We start from the raw sequence: 18,790 nt of genomic DNA, 5'->3' as shown, positions 1-18,790 counted from the left end.
GCATCAGCATTGAAGAGGCCAGCCCAACCGTTGAGCTCACTGCCGCAGGCCTGCGAGGTGAGGCGCGGTGCCGAAAAGAGCGGCAGTAACTCGCCTGGAGGACCCCGTTGAGCCGCATACCCCTCCCCTTGCAACGCACCCAGCTTGTTGACTTGGGCTGCTGCTGCTGCTGCGTGAGCTAGCTAGATATCGTAGATGGGCTGACCCCTACGTACTGCTACCTAGGCTAGGAAGGTAGCCACTATATGCATGCATGCATGCGCACCGGCTGCTGCCTAGTGCCTAGCTTGGGAAGACGCGACCCTTTCTTTGCTGCGGGCGGGCCAGGCAGGTGGATTCATTGCTCGTGACTCGCGAGTTGAGATGGATGGAGTTAACGGCTCTGACCAGAAACACACACACGCACAGCGGGTTGGTTTTCCCCGCCGAAACGCCAGCTCCCATGGTGTTTCTAGCCTGGGCAGCAACGCCAGCAGCTATGGCGTTTCTACGTGGACTGCAACGCGTCCGTAAAGTAACGTTTGAATGTGGACCAGAAACGCCACGGTAAACTGGCGTTTCTACGTGAAGCGGCAACGCCACGGGCTCTGACGTTTCTAAAAGGGCCAGATCCGGAAATACTTTTAGATTGAGTTTGTTCTGTGAATTTTTACATCATGTGGGTCAGAACAGTAAAAAAAACCCATTTTATGTGTCCCAATGGGAAGGGGGACAGATTCGCCCCAGGACTGGAGCAGCTGCGCTGTAGCGAATCTGCTGCTGGATCCATGCCACGGCAGGATGGCAGCGCGCGAGATCCCGTGTCTCCATCTACCAGGTGCGGCGGCAACGAACCAGTAGCGACCACACAGCGCGCTCTGGATGGGTCGGACTCGGTGACCGGCCTGCACCAACCCGCCAGTGCCATGCGGCAGCACGAAGCGCGCTGGCCCGTGGGTGGACCCCGCCACTACGAGCATCGCCAATCGATGAGTTTTTTCACTGTTCTGACCCACGAGACGAGAAGAATTCACAGAATGAACTCAATCTGAAAGTATTTCACAATCTAACCCTTTTAAAAACGTTAGAGCCCGTGGCGTTGCTGCTACACATAAAAACGCCAGTCTAACGTGACGTTTCGGCTCCACATTCAAACGTCAGTCTACCTCGCGTTGGAGCCCAGGTCGAAACGCCAATGCCTTTTGCGTTTTTGGACTATATGCCAACGCCATAGACGCTGGCGTTTCTGAGCCTGGTACACTGAGCGCGAGAGATGGCAGCAACTGCATATGCCCTGTTTTTTGGTGTGACAATGATGCATGCATGCACGCCAGTGTTATTGGCGTTTCACCCATAGACAGCAACGCCAGTGTTGTTGGCGTTTCATAGTGGGACAGCAACGCCACATTGGACTGGCGTTGCAAAGAAGAATAAACGTCACGGGAGACTGGCATGTCACAGTAGGGCAGCAACGGCATGGTAGACTGGCGTTGTGTAGTGGGGCAGCAACGCCACGGCTTGTGGCGTTTCTAAAAGGGTCAGGTTGTGAAATCTTTTTAAACCGGGTTCAATTTGTGCTCATGTTTGAAAGAAAGGTCAAAACAGTGGAAAAAAAACCCAATCGATTGTGTCCTCTCGAGGCAGGCAACATGCGGCACATGATCCGATGCCGATTCGCCTCGGCCCACTGCAGGCGCACGATCCAGCACAAACCCGGCCAGGCCCATGCCAACGCTGTCGGCTGCAGATTCCACGCGCGGCTCGGGGTCTTCGGCCCTGTTTGTTTTAGAAGTCCCGGGACTTTTTTAGTCCCAACTTAAAAGTCCCTAGTCCCTACCCGTTTGTTTCCAGGGACTAAATAGGGACTAGAGGTCATTAAATGACATGCAAAAAGACCATGTTACCCTTAGTAATGTAGTACTAGTTATTAAATGACATGCTAAAAGTAGGGGCATTGTTGGAAAAAGTGCAAAAAAGTCCCAAAAAGACCCTCCCATAGGGACTTCTCCAAATAGTCCCAAATACCCCCTTTTAGTCCCTAAAAATCCCTCATGTTTGTTTCACATGGGACTTTTTGGGACTTTTTTAGTCCCTACACAAAATGTCCCTGGAAACAAACACCCCCTTCTACGCCCACCGCAACGAGCCATGCTTCACCCAACGCCACAGAAAACCCCGGTGCAATAGCGGTAGGCGTGTCTCATACGCCAGAATCTGCCTCAGGATCGCCAGGTCCAAGGGCTGGATCTTCTATGGCGCACAACAGAGATGATTCACCCACTCCTTTGCGTACACAACTACAAAAAGGAGGCATTTAACAGTTAAATTATAAGCAAATAACCAAGTTTGGTCTAGCATGCTCTACAGGTGAACCCAACATTGTTGAGGATCCATTCCGTGACAAACGGTGAAAGAAGGCTATGGAAGAGGAATACATGACGCTTTAAAAAAATAATATGTGGCATCTTGTTCCTCCACGACAAGATAAAAACCTAATTGATTGTAAGTGGGTCTACAGAATCAAGAAAAAGGCTAATGGCACCATAGATCGTTACAAAGCCAAACTTGTTGCTAAAGGTTTCAAACAACGATATGTCATAGATTACAAGGATACTTTTAGCCCTGTTGTTAAAGCTGCAACTATTCGTTGTACTATCCACTACTATTTTCAGGGGATGGAGCCTTAGACAATTAGATGTGCAAAATGCGTTTCTTCATGGTATTCTGAAGAGGTGTATATGAAACAACCTCATGGTTTTGAGAACAAAAGCAAACCATTTCATGTGTGCAAGCTTGATAAAGCTCTATATGGACTGAAGCAAGCTCCCAGGGCATGGTACTCACGTCTCAGTCATAAATTGCAAGCACATGGTTTTGTTCCCTCTAAGTTTGATACATCTTTGTTCATTTATAATAAGTCAAATACATCCATATTTGTGCTTATTTATGTTGATGATATTATTGTCACAAGTTCATATGATGAAGCAGTGACATGCTTGCTAAAAGATCTAAAATGTTGAGATTGCTTTTAAAGACTTGGGAGACTTGCATTTCTTCCTAGGTATTGAGGTCAAGAAAACTGAATATGGACTTCATCTCTCTCAGGAAAAATATGCTACTGATTTGGTAAGGAGAGTTGGCCTAGGGGTGTAAACCCTCATTAACTCCCTTATTCAGCACAGAAAAATTGTCACTTGCACATGGAGATCTCTTGAATCAAGAGGACAGTACTAGGTACAAAAGTCTAGTAGGGGCACTTTAATATGTGATTTTAACAAGACGTGATATCCTAGGTGTTGTATTAGGTACAAAAGTCTAGTAGGGGCACTTCAATATGTGACCTTAACAAGACTTGGGGCCTTAGTGTGCTTCAATATGTGAGCTTGGTGTGAAGCACACTAAGACCCCATGTTTATGGTGTGACAACCTAGGTGCCACTTATCTGTCTGCTAATCCAGTGTTTCATGCAAGAACAAAACATATTGAAACAAATTTCCACTTTGTCAGAGAAAGAGTTAGAAATGGGCAATTTGAGATTCGTTTTGTGCATCCACAAGACCAGGTTGCAGATGGCTTCACCAAAGCATGCTCACAAAGAGTTTTGAAGAATTCAAGCGTAATCTTAACTTATCCAAGTTGAGATTAAGGGATGGTGTTAAATACCGTGACATATGGTTGTACAAAGGCTGCAACATGGTGCAGGACTCTCCAAGCGTAGCAGCTAGGATAGATAGGTTGTTTTGATTCGGTTTTATTTTCTGTAACAACTTCTCTATCTCTAGTCTATCCATTGTACTCCAAGTCTCAATCCCAACCATTGTACGCTTAACTTATCCAAGTTGAGATTAAGGGATGGTGTTAAATACCGTGACATATGGTTGTACAAAGGTGCAACATGGTGCAGGACTCTCCAAGCGTAGCAGCTAGGATAGATAGGTTGTTTTGATTCGGTTTTATTTTCTGTAACAACTTCTCTATCTCTAGTCTATCCATTGTACTCCAAGTCTCAATCCCAACCATTGTACGCTATCAGGGAGTCGCACCCCTGTCTATATAACATGCAACCGTGGCCCTGAACCGGGTACAACGTTCCCACAAAGAAGAGTTTGACAGTGAACAAGTCAATGAGTAAGATGAGGACAAGGATGGTCAAAGTCCAACTCCAAGCTTGGAGATTCCCACAAAAAGAGGCCTCCAAGGAGGAAGCAAGAGAAGAAAATAATGAAGACGATGTTGTGTTCCAAACCACGACGGACCAGTCGATGACTACAACAAAGAGATGGAGAATAAATGGAAGCAAGAAGGTGTGTGCATGTGTTGTGGTAGCGTGTGTTTGTACTGAGTTGTTGATGATCGTTGGTTTATACGTAAATCGGGACGAAAGTCTTTTTCGGTAAAGGAAGCAAGATAAGGAATCAAGTGGATGGAGGTCATGCCCATGGAAGAGAGTGCAAGATGGCGTATAACGTGCACAAGGTGGCAATTGAAGATGAGAAGTTGAGATTCCCTGGAGAGGGGTGTTTGCGAAAAATATGGAGCGACAATACAAGATTATGTTCATGGACACCAGTGGGCTCAATGAAACACGGTGGAAATAAGAGCATGCTGCTCTATGTTTAAGTCCTGTGATTCATGTTTGAATTTACCAAATTTCTCACAAAGAATTTTTTTGACTACCAAGTGCCTGTTCAAAATTTCTTCAGGTCTCACAACTCCGGTCCACACGAGAAGATAGGTTTGAGCAACTCCGTGCAATTGTGCTGTCGCTCCCTCCGCTCCGGGAGCTGCGGTTGTGGAGCGGAGAGGATCCGAACAGGGCCTAAGACTAGTAATTATAAGTGAACATAGACAAGAAAAGCTTACTGAAGAGAACATTCCATGGGCACAGAATCTAAGCTCTACAAAAAGAACTCAACAAACATGCACTAGCACCTGTGGCATTTTTATCTATGTTCTATAAACACTAGAATACAAACTCAAAGAATAAAGGCATTATTAACCACTGAGATCGAAGTATGAGAAACCCAATTACAAGGTGAAAGGAAGCATCAAGTACTGCCCGAAGAACACATAACACAGAACAAAAAAAACGAAGTATATGAGTGAAAAAGACACAAAATAACAAATTAACTGCAGTAGTCCTCGATGACCACAAGAAATACGGGCAAGCAGTACCTGCCAGGGTAACCTACAAGGTGATCCATAAGAATGCGTTATTTTATTTCTCTCAGATATACAATCTGATCAAGACAACACAAAAAACATGTGGCAAAGTTGAATCAAAAGGACGTACCAAGGAAAATTGCTATCACTTTACATGAACCTCGCATTGCACATGTTGTCATGTATCTGAAGGTGTGTCTGGAGCTCCCGGTTGCTGTTGTGGTTTATTTATAAGAAGGGGAGACAATGCTTTGACTACAATGCTCATGCTAGGTCTAAACTCAGACTCGTATTGCACACAGAGAGCTGCCACTGCCGCGAGCTGCACAGATAGCAAATAAAACAACAGTTGATATGTTAGAATTTCACAAATCTAGCGGATTTTCCCTAACAATTCATAGCAACTTGAAGATTGTATCAAAGCTGAGAAATGCCCATTCATTCCTAAAGGAAAGAAAAACTAGAGCTAGCAATGCAGTTTTTCCCTAGCAACACAAAGTAACTTGAAGAATATTTTAGCAAAGCTAAGAAATGTCCATTCACTTCCTAAATAAAAACCATCTTTGGATATATTAAGCATGTACATAGTGTTGTTCTCATCAGGTTGCAGCCACTTTGAGTGGCTTTATAATTGTTGGCTATCTATAACTTCCCTTTTAAGCACAAAATGATACACATATGGATGTGTACTAAAAATGGTGCTTCAGAAGAGCATATCGGCATTATGGAGGAGGGCGAAAGATATACCTTGGCAACTCCTTTTGGAGGGTACTCTCCATTTAATCTTGGATCAACACATTGTTTTACCTTGTCCTCACCAAGCCTTGGTGTTGCCTGGTTAGAAGATGAACAACAAATCAGTCTATAAATTAAACCTAGAAAGTACTACATCCAGCTACCTTTTTTGGTAATAAATTAGACGAAACATTGCAAAAACTTTACTGACGTGCCAAACAACAAAGTTATCAGATATGTACAGAACTGCTTACACATAATCCAGAACAAATATGTTATATGGAATTATAGAAGCATGCATTATTGCATCTAGTTCCAGAAAAAACAAAGGGGTTTGAAATTGAGCATACGTATGTTACAGCTTATGTCCTGTGAAAATGGGGCTGTTAGTCTCAGCCCTATTGAGTCTATTATAGCCTCTATAAATCAACCCCCATCAGGACAATACCACAGACAAAGAAATGGCAGCTCTTCCCCTTTGAGGGCAGAATCTTGTTGAATAATAGGGTGAACAAAAGATGTGAATGGATACATACCCAGGTAACAAGACTCTGCTGTCCCCTTGGCATCGTGTGATCTACTGGTTTCCTTCCAGTTAGGAGCTCTAAAAGAACAACCCCAAAGCTATACACATCACTTTTTTGCGTCAGTTGGCCAGTCATGGCATACCTGCATGGCGTAAGATACCTCTTATATGCTGAAATCAGGTGATTATTATAGTTTGCCATATATATTCAGTACCTAAATATTAAGAGTTAAAGGAAGTTCAGTTGCAAAACACAAAACTGAAGTTCATTAGAATGCTTTCTTACATTCATGATTTGGTGAAACCCCAACAGATTATTACTCAGAACCACAATCGAAAATATATTATACAGGACTATGGAAAATATTTCAGATATATAAGTCGAATAATTACTCGGGAGCATGATATCCAAAGGTTCCAAGCACACGAGTCGAATGTAGACGAGCAGCCATATCAGGGGATTGATTTGAAAGGTTGAAATCTGCAATTTTAGCTTTGTAGTCCTCAAATAAAAGTACATTGCTCGACCGTATGTCTCGATGGACTACAGAAGGCTGGACCTTCTCGTGAAGATACTCAAGCCCTTTTGCAGCATCAACAGCAATGTTGATCCTTTGCATCCAGTCAAGTGCAGGGCCAGGCTGTGCACCAGCAACACCCTTTCTCCCTGTTGAAAGAGCAAATTTTCAGAAAGAATACGCATGATGTTATATATGTGTAGCTTTGACGGCAGCGTGCATGGAATGGACATACATAAAACCTTGAATTAGCTCTATGATAACTCTTATGTGTCTGCTAGATAAATACCATGCAAAATATCATGTAGAGAGCCCATAGTAGCAAATTCGTAGGCCAGTAAGCGTTGATCTCCTTCCAGACAGTACCCAAGCAAGTCAACAAAATGTTCATGTTTTAATCTAGAAATAACGGAGACCTATATCCAAAGAAGTAAAAGGTCCATAACAATTGGTCAATAAAATCTGTAGATAAATTGGAGTTACATTTGCATATAGCTATATACCTGGCAACCATACCTGCGCGATAAATTCATTGTCAGGCTCAGGGTCTGCTGAAGTATCAAGCTTTTTCACAGCCACATGTGTCCCGTTCTCTAGAACAGCGTAATACACTCTTCCGTATGAACCCTCACCAACCAAAGCTTTTGACCCAAAATCATCTGTTTTTTCTTTCAGTTCATCAAATGACAATTCAGGTACTTGAATGGAGGGAGGTGCTTTTCCCTGATCACCAATTTGAGTAAAACCATTACCTGAAACCCATATGTTAAAATGGATATGGTGTCAGCAGCAGAAACATAGAATGCAGAGATACAGAGAGATATTATGCAGAATGCGTTGATATATGATATACCTGCGCTTGAGAAAAAGATATATGATATGAACTACTTCTTTCTATAACTATCATGAACTACTGGATAAAACAGATATAGAACAAAAAAGAAGGTAACTGAACCTTGCAATAGTTGAATCAGCAAAAACCAACAACTAATAAATGCCGTTCAACTGTACCAGACAAGTTTCCTCGAAGACCTTGCATAAATAGACTGTCATTTGTTCAACAAAAAAGACAGTCTAATGTAATCACATAGCCCTGAAGGAAGGAACTACAAACTTCGCATTGATAACTGAATAATTGTATCAGTTAGACTAGTCTAGATCATGTGACAGTACAGTTTGGCTGTTTCAGTCAACTATCTGCTAAATACAGCTAGCAATGCATGTACCCAGCAAAGTTGTGTATCGCTATATTATACGAACTATATAAAAGTGGTTTTCCATCGTGATGGTCGGAGGGAAACAAAGTTGTACTGTAATTGGTCAATGACCTCAAAACCGATTGCAAGTGAGACAAGTATGCCCATTGCACTGGAAATGCTACTCCCATCTGGAGTAATAGTACAAAGCTCTATCAACCAGCAAGGTGAATTACACGCAGTTCCTTGTTATCAATTCCTAATAGTACAAACTGTCATTTACACTAGTCCTGTTAAAAATGTCAACTGAACATGGACAAGGGTAGAAACATGATGTGTCAGTCTGTCAGAAGGTCATTTATATGTTCAGACTGAAGAAGCAGGGGCATGCTCACATCAAGTAAAGAACAGACGTACCATTTGCCCTTTCAGGACTGTGTGGAAACTCATCCCCATTTTCCTCATACGGTGTGTCAACATGTGCGCAGCAAAACCACCGCCGCATAATGACCAATCGATCCACTTCTCCTTTTGCTCGCTTCTTGTCCCTGCCTCAACAAGCGAAACCAAGATTTGACATTAGCACAAACGGTCATGCCAATACACGGCGGAGGCATACACAAATGGCGGAGCCAGAGAAGCCTCACCTCAGCTGCGCGCGACGGCGCGGCGGAGCAAGAACCAGGCGGGGATAGTGGCGCGGATGATCCTGGCCTCTTGGGAGAGGAGGAGACCCTGAGCTGAACTGAGCTGAGCAGAGCAATCTGCCTATCTGGGACGGCGGCGAGGAGGGAAAGGGAAGAAGGGGAGGTGGTGGCGACGATGATGGAAAAGCGAGCTACTTACTGGCTTGGATTTCTTTAAAGCCCAAAACGAGTTTTCCCTCTGTAATCCTCCTGTCGTCGGTCGCCGCCTGGTTTTATTCCAGCTCGGCTCCTCCTGCTTTCCAGCTCGCCGCCGTCCGGATTGATTTTGCCTAACGTGTTCGGTGATGATCATTTAATTGATTTAATTGGTTCATCATTGCTGTCGATTGATTGTCTACGCTTTGGATTTGGTTGCGTGACGGTTGGCGGTGATTCTCCACTTGGCCAGGTACCGCTAGTGTCCAGTCAGTTCCCAAACAAAATTTCGGTGCTCTTGTTGGGGGTAGGAATCAAATAATGGGATCGCGGTCCTTTGGTGGCACAAATCATCTAACTGAACTAGTCACCATCCACGTAATCATAAAAAATTAGATGATGCCTCGACACGATGTTGTGAAAAACTTCTAAAAGAATAAAAGAATAGGGCGTCTACGCATTCACCGGTGGATGTTTACTAAACATCCATCACTTGGAGGGTCATCCGATCTACGCGTAGCCGTCCGATCTGCTCCGACCAGGCACCCCATAATTTCTGAAACGATGGCTGAGTTGTAAAAACTTTCGCTTTGTTGCAAGAAATAAACTTTGGACCCGTTAATTCCTGAAACAATGGTCGAGTTTCAGAAACAATTTGCTTGTTGCAGGATTTTTTTTTCTTCGTCTTTCTGCAACATAGGTACTTTTGCGGGAGAATTTTTTACAACAAAGGTCATGTTTCAGGATTTTTTTTGCAACAAAAGGTCAAGTTGCAGATTTTTTTTGCAACGTTCATGGGCGGCAGGGGCGGCTGGCGGCGGCCGGATGGCCAGCCGGCGTCGCGGCCGAGCGGCCACGCTCCCTCTCCGCCTCCTCCCCTCCAGAACCCCACTCCTCCAAGCCGCCGCCTTCCTCCCTGCGAGCACCTCCCTCTCCTTCACCGCGCCCGCGCCCCGCAACTGGCGCATCTTAGTCGCCGCCGAGGAGGCGCCCGCTCCGGTGGAAGCCGAGGTGAAGGAGGTGGTAGAGGATGCCGCGGTTCCGGAGCTGCGAGGAACGCCTGACACATGCCCATGTGTCGATCAAAGAAGGTGACGGATGTCCTCTGCTCGATCTGCCGGTTGAGGGATAGACTTTTCCTAAAAGAATGCATAAAAGTTCTTAAAAATACCTAAAACTAATGGGAAGAAAATACAAGTTTAAGAATGAAAAAAAATAAAAAAAGGTATAAAAATGAATTACTGTTAGAAGAATGTCAATGTGAATGTAAAAAGGGAAAATCTAAACTGCACACAATGCACTGTTGCTTTCCCATGCAGCGGCTGATAGGCGTAAGTCGGAAGAGCTTGCTTAGCAGCGTTGCATTTTAAAAAAGATTTATCTTTCAAAACGTTATCTCAATCAATGATCCGTTTTCACCACTGATTTTTTCGCGACGAGATCTTCAAAACTAGATGCCATGTCGACATGTTTCTGTTGGAAATATGTCCTAGAGGCAATAATAAATTAGTTATTATTATATTTCTTTGTTCATGATAATCGTTTATTATCCATGCTATAATTGTATTGATTGGAAACACAATACTTGTGTGGATACATAGACAAAACACTGTCCCTGGTAAGCCTCTAGTTGACTAGCTCGTTGATCAAAGATGGTCAAGATTTCCTGACCATAGGCAAGTGTTGTTACTTAATAACGGAATCACATCATTAGGAGAATCATGTGATGGACAAGACCCAAACTATGAACGTAGCATATTGATCGTGTTGTTTTATTGCTATAGTTTTCTGCGTGTCAAGTATTTGTTCCTATGACCATGAGATCATATAAATCACTCGCACCAGAGGAATACCTTATGTGTATCAAACGTCACAACGTAACTGGGTGACTATAAAGATGCTCTACAGGTATCTCCGAAGGTGTCCGTTGAGTTAGTATGGATCAAAACTGGGATTTGTCACTCCATGTGACGGAGAGGTGTTCGGGGCCCACTGGGTAATACAACATCACACACAAGCCTTGCAAGCAATGTGACTTAGTGTATGTCACGGGATCTTGTATTACGGAACGAGTAAAGAGACTTGCCGGTAAATGAGATTGAAATAGGTATGCGGATACCGACGATTGAATCTCGGGCAAATAACATACCGAAGGACAAAGGGAATGACATACGGGATTATATGAATCCTTGACACTGAGGTTCAACCAATAAGATCTTCGGAGAGTATGTAGGATCCAATATGGGCATCCAGGTCCCGCTATTGGATATTGACCGAGGAGTCTCTCGGGTCATGTCTACATAGTTCTCGAACCCGCAGGGTGTGCACACTTAAGGTTCGACGATGTTTTATGCATATTTGAGTTATATGGTTGGTTATTGAATGTTGTTCGGAGTCCCGGATGAGATCACGGACGTCGCGAGGGTTTCCGGAATGGTCCGGAAACGAAGATTGATATATAGGATGACCTCATTTGATTGCCGGAAAGTTTTCGGACATTACCGGGAATGTACTGGGAGTGACGAATGGGTTCCGGATGTTCACCGGGGGGGGCAGCCCACCCGGGGAAATCCCATAGGCCTTAGGGGTACCGCACCAGCCCTTAGTGGGCTTGTGGGACAGCCCAAGAGGCCCTATGCGCAGGAGATAAAGAAATCAAGGAGAAAGAAAAAAGGGGGGAAGTGGGAAGGAAGGGAAGGACTCCACCTTCCAATCCTAGTTGGACTAGGATTGGAGGTGGACTCCTCCACCCCTAGTTCGGCCGACCCCTTGGGGCTCTCTTGAGCCTCAAGGCAGGCCCCTCCCCCTCCCTGCTATATATACTGAGGTATTAGGGCTGATTTGAGACAACTTTGCCACGACAGCCCGACCACATACCTACACGGTTTTTCCTCTAGATCGTATTTCTGCGAAGCTCGGGCGGAGCCCTGCTGGGATAGATCACCACCAACCTCTGGAGCGCTGTCACGCTGCCGGGGAACTCATCTACCTCTCCGTCTCTCTTGTTGGATCAAGAAGGTCGAGATCATCGTCGAGCTGTACGTGTGCTGAACGCGGAGGTGTCATCCGTTCGGCACTAGATCGGAACGGATCGTGAGATGGATCGCAAGACGGTTCGTGGGACGGATCGCGAGACGGTTCGTGGGACGGATCGCGGGACGGATCGTGGGACGGATCGTGGGACGGATCGCGGGACGGTTCGTGGGACGGTTCGCGGGGCTGATCGAGGGACGTGAGGACGTTCCACTACATCAACCGCGTTTCTTAACACTTCCTGCCGTGCGATCTACAAGGGTACGTAGATCCAAATCTCCTCTCATAGATGGACATCACCATGATAGGTCTTCGTGCGCATAGGAATTTTTTTGTTTCCCATGCGACGTTCCCCAACAGTGGCATCATGAGCTAGGTTCATGCGTAGATGTTATCTCGAGTAGAACACAAAAGCTTTTGTGGGCGGTGATGTGCGATTTGCTGCCCTCCTTAGTCTTTTCTTGATTCCGCGGTATTGTTGGATCGAAGCGGCTCGGACCGACATTACTCGTACGCTTACGAGAGACTGGTTTCATCGCTACGAGCAACCCCGTTGCTCAAAGATGACTGGCGAGTGTCGGTTTCTCCAACTTTAGTTGAATCGGATTTGACCGAGGAGGTCCTTGGAGAGAGGTTAAATAGCAATTCATACATCTCCGTTGTGGTGTTTGCATAAGTAAGATGCGATCCTACTAGATACCCATGGCAACCACGTAAAACATGCAACAACAATTAGAGGACGTCTACCTTGTTTTTGCAGGGTATGCTTGTGATGTGATATGGCCAACGAAGTGATGTGATATATTGGATGTATGAGATGACCATGTTGTAATAGTTAATATCGACTTGCACGTCGATGGTACGACAACCGGCAGGAGCCATAGGGTTGTCTTTAAACTAACGTTTGTGTTTGCAGATGTGTTTACTATATTGCTGGGAAGTAGCTTTAGTAGTAATAGCATAAGTAGCACGACAACCCCGATGGCGACACGTTGATGGAGATCATGGTGTGGCGCCGGTGACAAGAAGATCATGTCGGTGCTTTGGGGATGGAGATCAAGAAGCACATGATGATGGTCATATCATGTCACTTATGAATTGCATGTGATGTTAATCCTTTTATGCACCTTATTTTGCTTAGAACGACGGTAGCATTATGAGGTGATCTCTCTCTAAAATTTCAAGACGAAATTATGTTCTCCCCGACTGTGCACCGTTGCTACAGTTCATCGTTTCGAGACACCACGTGATGATCGGGTGTGATAGACTCAACATTCACATACAACGGGTGCAAAACAGTTGCACGCGCGGAACACTCGGGTTAAACTTGACGAGCATAGCATGTGCAGACGTGGCCTCGGAACACAAGAGACCGAAAGGTCGAGCATGAATCATATAGTTGATATGATTAGCATAGAGATGCTTACCACTATAACTATTCTTGACTCACATGATGATCGGACTTGAGATAATGGATTTGGATCATATACCACTCAAATGACTAGAGAGATGTACTTTTTGAGTGGGAGTTCTTAAGTAATATGATTATTTGAACTAATTGTCATGAACATAGTCTAATGGTCTTTGCGAATTACGATGTAGCTTGCGCTATAGCTCTACTGTTTTTATATGTTCCTAGAGAAAATTTAGTTGAAAGTTGATAGTAGCAAACTTTGCGGACTAAGTCTGTAAAACTGAGGATTGTCCTCGTTGCTGCGCAAAAGGCTTATGTCCTTAATGCACCACTCGGTGGGCTGCACCTCGAGCGTCGTCTGTGGATGTTGTGAACATACCGACATACACATTTCTGATGACTACGCGATAGTTCAGTGCAAAATACTTAATGGCTTAGAAGCAAGGCACCGAAGACGTTTTGAAACGTCACGGAACATAAGAGATGTTCTAAAAAGATGAAATTGTGATTTCATGCTTGTGCTCTTGTTAAGAGGTATGAGACCTCCGACAAGATTCTTTGTCCACGAAGTAAAGGACAAAAGCTCAATCATTGAGCGTGTGCTCAGATTGTCTAAGTACGACAATCACTTGAATCAAGTGGGAGTTAATCTTCGAGACGAGATAGTGATGGTTCTCCAAAGTCACTGCCACTAAGCTGCTAGAGCTTCGTGATGAACTATAACATATCAAGGATAGATACAATGATCCTTGAGCGATTCGCGATGTTTGACACTGCGAAAGTAGAAATCAAGAAGGAGCATCAATAGTTGATGGTTAGTGAAACCACTAAGTTTCAACAAAGGCAAGGGGTAGAAGGGATACTTCGTGAAACGGCAAAACAGTTGCTGCACTAATGAAGAAACCCAAGATTAAACCCAAACCCGAGACTAAGTGCTTCTGTTATGAGGGGAATGGTCACTGAGGTGGAGCTACCCTAGATGCTTGGTAGATAAGAAGGTTGGCAAAGTCGACAGAAGTATATTTGATATACATGATGTTGATGTGTACTTTACTAGTACTCCTAGTAGCGCGAGGGTATTGGATACCGGTTCGGTTACTAAGTGATTAGTAACACGAAATGAAAGCTACGGAATAAACGGAGACTAGCTAAAGGCGAGGTGACAATACGTGTTGGAAGTGTTTCCAAGGTTGATATGATCAAACGTCGCACGCTCCCTCTACCATCGGGATTGGTGTTAAACCTAAATAATTGTTATTTGGTTCTTGCGTTAAGCATGAACATGATTGGATCGTGTTTAGTGCAATACGATTATTCATTTAAAAAGAATAATGGTTACTCTATTTGCTTGAATAATCACCTTCAATGGTTTATTGAATCTCGATCGTAGTGTTACACATGTTCATGATATTGGTGCCAAAAGATACAAGGTAATGATGATAGTACCACTTACTTGTGGCACTGCCGCTTGAGTCGTGTTGGTATAAATTGCATGAAGAGGCTCTATACTGATGGATCTTTATACTCACTTGATTTTGAATCACTTGTGACATGCAAATCATACCACATGAGCAAGGCCTTGTTTTCATTGAGATGAGACAAGATAGTAACTTGTTGGAAGTAATACATTTTGATGTATGCAGTCCAATGGGTGCTGAGGCACGCAGTGGATATCATTATGTTCTTACTTCAATGATGATTTGAGTAGATACAAGAGTATTTACTTAATGAATCACAAGTCTGAAATGTTGAAAAAGGTCAATTCTGTTTCAGAGTGAAGTTCGTCGTAACAAGAGGATAAACTGTCTACGATATGATCATAGAGATGAATATCTGAGTTGCGAGTTTTGGTACACAGTTAAGACAATGTGGAAGTTGTTTCGCAATTCATGCCACCAAGAACACCATGGTATGATGGTGTCATAGCCGCGACCTATTTGATATGGTGCATGCTATGATTTCTCTTATTGAATTAGCACTATCATTTATGGGTTGTGCATTAGAGACAATCGCATTCACTTTAAATAGGGCACCGCGTAATTCCGTTGAGATGACACAGTATAGACTGAGGTTTAGAGAAATCTAAGCTGTCGTTTCTTGAAAGTTTGGGGCTGCGACACTTATGTGAAAAAGTTTGAGTCTGATAAGCTCGAACCCAAAGCGGATAAATGCATCTTCATAGGATATCCAAAACAGTTGGGTACATCTCCTATCTCAGATCCGGAAGCAAAGTGTTTGTTTCTAGAAATGGGTCTTTTCTCGAGGAAAGGTTTCTCTCGAAAGAATTGAGTGGGAGGGTGATAGAACTTGAAGAGGTTATTGAACCATCACTTCAACTAGTGTGTAGCAGGGCGCAGGAAGTTGTTCCTGTGGCGCCTACACCAATTGAAGTGGAAGCTGATGATAGTGATCATTGAGCATCAGATCAAGTTACTACAGACCTCGTAGGTCGACAAGGTCGCGTACTACTAGAGAGTGGTACGGTAACCCTGTCTTGGAGGTCATGTTGTTGAACAACAATGAACCTACGAGTTATGGAGAAGCAATGGTGGGCCCAGATTCCGACAAATGGCTGGAGGCCATGAAATCCGAGAGATAATCCATGTATAAAACAAAGTGTAGACTTTGAAAGAATTGCTTGATGGTAGTAAGACTATTAAGTAAAGATGGATCTTTAAAAGGAAGACAGACGATGATGGTGATAAGTCACTATTAAGAAAAGCTCGACTTGTCGCAAAGATGTTTTCTACAAGATCAAAGAGTTGACTATGATGTGACTTTCTCACTCGTAGCGATGCTAAAAGTCTGTTGGAATTATGTTAGTAGTTGCTGCATTATTTGTGAAATATTGCACATAGGAAGTCAAAACATTGTTTCCTCGACGGTTTCCTTGAGGAAAGATTGTATGTGATACAATCAGAATGTTTTGTCGATCCTAAGGATACTAACAAGTATGCAAGCTCCAACGATCCTTCAATGGACTGGTGCAAGCATCTCGGAGTTGGAATATACACTTTGATGAGATGATCAAAGATTTTTGGGTATGTACAAGGTTTATGAGAAACTTGTATTTCCAAAGAAGTGAGTGGGAGCACTATAGAATTTCTCATAAGTATATGTGGTTGACATATTTTTGATCAGAAGTAATGTAGAAATTCTGTGAAGCATAAAAGGTTGTTTGAAAGGAGTTTTTCAAAGGAATACCTAGATTGAGCTACTTGAACATTGAGCATCAAGATCTATGGAGATGGATCGAAACACTTAATAGAAGTTTCAACAAGATGCATGCCTTGACAATTTTTTGAAGGAGTTCAAAATAGATCAAAAAAGGAGTTCTTGACTGTGTTGTAAGGTGTGAATTTGAGTAGGACTCAAAACCCGACCACGACAGAATAAAGAGAATAGACGAAGGTCATCTTCTATGCCTCGGCAGTAGACTCTAAAGTATGCCATGCTGAGTACCGCACCTGATGTGTGCCTTCTAACAAGTCTGTTAAGAGGTACACAAAGTGATCCAGGATTGAATCACTGATCAGCCGTCAAAGTTATCCTTAGTAACTAAATGGACTAAGGAATTTTTCTCGATTATGGAGGTGGTTAAAGAGTTCGTCGTAAAGGGTTACGTTGATGCAAGCTTTGACACTAATCCGAATAACTATGAGTAGTGAAATGGATTCATATAGTAGAGTAGATATTTGGAGTATTTTGGAATAGCACGTAGTAGCAGCATTTATAAGATGACATAAAGATTTGCAAATCTCACTCGGATATGAAAGGGTTCAGAACCGTCGACTAAAACCACTGTCACAAGAAAGACGTGATCAAACCCCAGAACTGTAAGGGTGTTGGATTCGTTAGAATCACATAGTGATGTGGACTAGATTATTGACTCTAGTGCAAGTGGGAGACTGTTGGAAATATGCCTTAGAGGCAATAATAAATTAGTTATTATTATATTTCTTTGTTCATGATAATCGTTTATTATCCATGCTATAATTGTATTGATTGGAAACACAATACTTGTGTGGATACATAGACAAAACACTGTCCCTAGTAAGCCTCTAGTTGACTAGCTCGTTGATCAAAGATGGTCAAGGTTTCCTGACCATAGGCAAGTGTTGTTACTTGATAACGGGATCACATCATTAGGAGTATCATGTGATGGACAAGACCCAAACTATGAACGTAGCATATTGATCATGTCGTTTTATTGCTATAGTTTTCTGCGTGTCAAGTATTTGTTCCTATGACCATGAGATCATATAACTCACTGGCACCGGAGGAATACCAGAGGGATAACTGGGTGACTATAAAGATGCTCTACAGGTATCTCCGAAGGTGTCCGTTGAGTTAGTATGGATCAAGACTGGGATTTGTCACTCCGTGTGACGGAGAGGTATCTCGGGGCCCACTCGGTAATACAACATCACACACAAGCCTTGCAAGCAATGTGACTTAGTGTATGTCACGAGATCTTGTATTACGGAACGAGTAAAGAGACTTGCCGGTAAACGAGATTGAAATAGGTATGCGGATACCGACGATCGAATCTCGGGCAAGTAACATACCGAAGGACAAAGGGAATGACATACGGGATTATATGAATCCTTGACACTGAGGTTCAACCGATAAGATCTTCAGAGAATATGTAGGATCCAATATGGGCATCCAGGTCCCGCTATTGGATATTGACCGAGGAGTCTCTCGGGTCATGTCTACATAGTTCTCGAACCCGCAGGGTCTGCGCACTTAAGGTTCGACAATGTGTTATGCATATTTGAGTTATATGGTCAGTTACCGAATGTTGTTCGGAGTCCCGGATGAGATCATGGACATCACAAGGGTTTCCAGAATGGTTCGGAAACGAAGATTGATATATAGGATGACCTCATTTGATTACTGGAAAGTTTTCAGACATTACTGGGAATGTACCGGGAGTGATGAATGGGTTCCGGATGTTCACCGGGGGGGGGGGGGGGGGCGGGGCAGCCCACCCGGGGGAAGCCCATAGGCCTTAGGGGTGCTGGTGGGACAGCCCAAGAGGCCCTTGCTGGCAGTCCCCTGGCAATTAGCAATTGTCTTGCAATGGCCCACTAGCGTGTGGGATCGCGGCAGTATTCCAGGGTAGAGTATTCAACCCAAATTTGTTGGTTCGACACGATGGGAGTGAAAGGATATTCTCTAGTATTAGTAGTTGAGTTGTCGGCTCAACCACACCTGAAATATTAGTATTTGCAAGCAGGATATAAGCAGCAAAGGTAGTATGATAGCAACGGTGCTAGGAAAGAATCTGTTGACGGCAGATTATTCCTAACTGAAGTATCAATGGCGCCAGAAAAGTGTTGTAGCAGGTAGTAGCAGTGTAACGAGTAACAACAGTGGCA

General features: G+C 43.8%; 1 protein-coding gene across 1 annotated transcript; it reads right to left on the bottom strand.

The window, feature by feature from the left end:
• Nucleotides 1–4,890: 4,890 nt before the first annotated feature.
• LOC123411637 (PTI1-like tyrosine-protein kinase 3) lies at nt 4,891–9,087 on the bottom strand. Its single transcript, XM_045104600.1, has 9 exons — nt 8,765–9,087; nt 8,535–8,665; nt 7,438–7,673; nt 7,211–7,337; nt 6,797–7,070; nt 6,414–6,546; nt 5,890–5,976; nt 5,273–5,464; nt 4,891–5,167 (listed from the first exon to the last, which is right to left on the bottom strand). Exons 2-8 carry the CDS (start codon nt 8,620–8,622, stop codon nt 5,321–5,323), a joined length of 1,089 nt encoding a protein of 362 aa, XP_044960535.1. The 5' UTR covers nt 8,623–8,665; nt 8,765–9,087; the 3' UTR covers nt 4,891–5,167; nt 5,273–5,320.
• Nucleotides 9,088–18,790: the final 9,703 nt, after the last annotated feature.

This window comes from Hordeum vulgare, chromosome 7H (assembly GCF_904849725.1).
Source record: "Hordeum vulgare subsp. vulgare chromosome 7H, MorexV3_pseudomolecules_assembly, whole genome shotgun sequence".
In the NCBI taxonomy this organism is placed as follows: Eukaryota; Viridiplantae; Streptophyta; class Magnoliopsida; order Poales; family Poaceae; genus Hordeum; species Hordeum vulgare.
This window is presented reverse-complemented; position numbering and strand designations above follow the sequence as displayed.

Coding starts and splice junctions, on each gene's coding strand:
- LOC123411637 (XM_045104600.1), bottom strand. CDS start 8,622: ATGCGGCGGTGGTTTTGCTGCGCACATGTTGACACACCGTATGAGGAA. Junction 7,338..7,437: donor ACAATGAATTTATCGCGCAG/GTATGGTTGCCA, acceptor CTTTGGATATAG/GTCTCCGTTATTTCTAGATT. Junction 5,465..5,889: donor CTCCAAAAGGAGTTGCCAAG/GTATATCTTTCG, acceptor CTATCTGTGCAG/CTCGCGGCAGTGGCAGCTCT.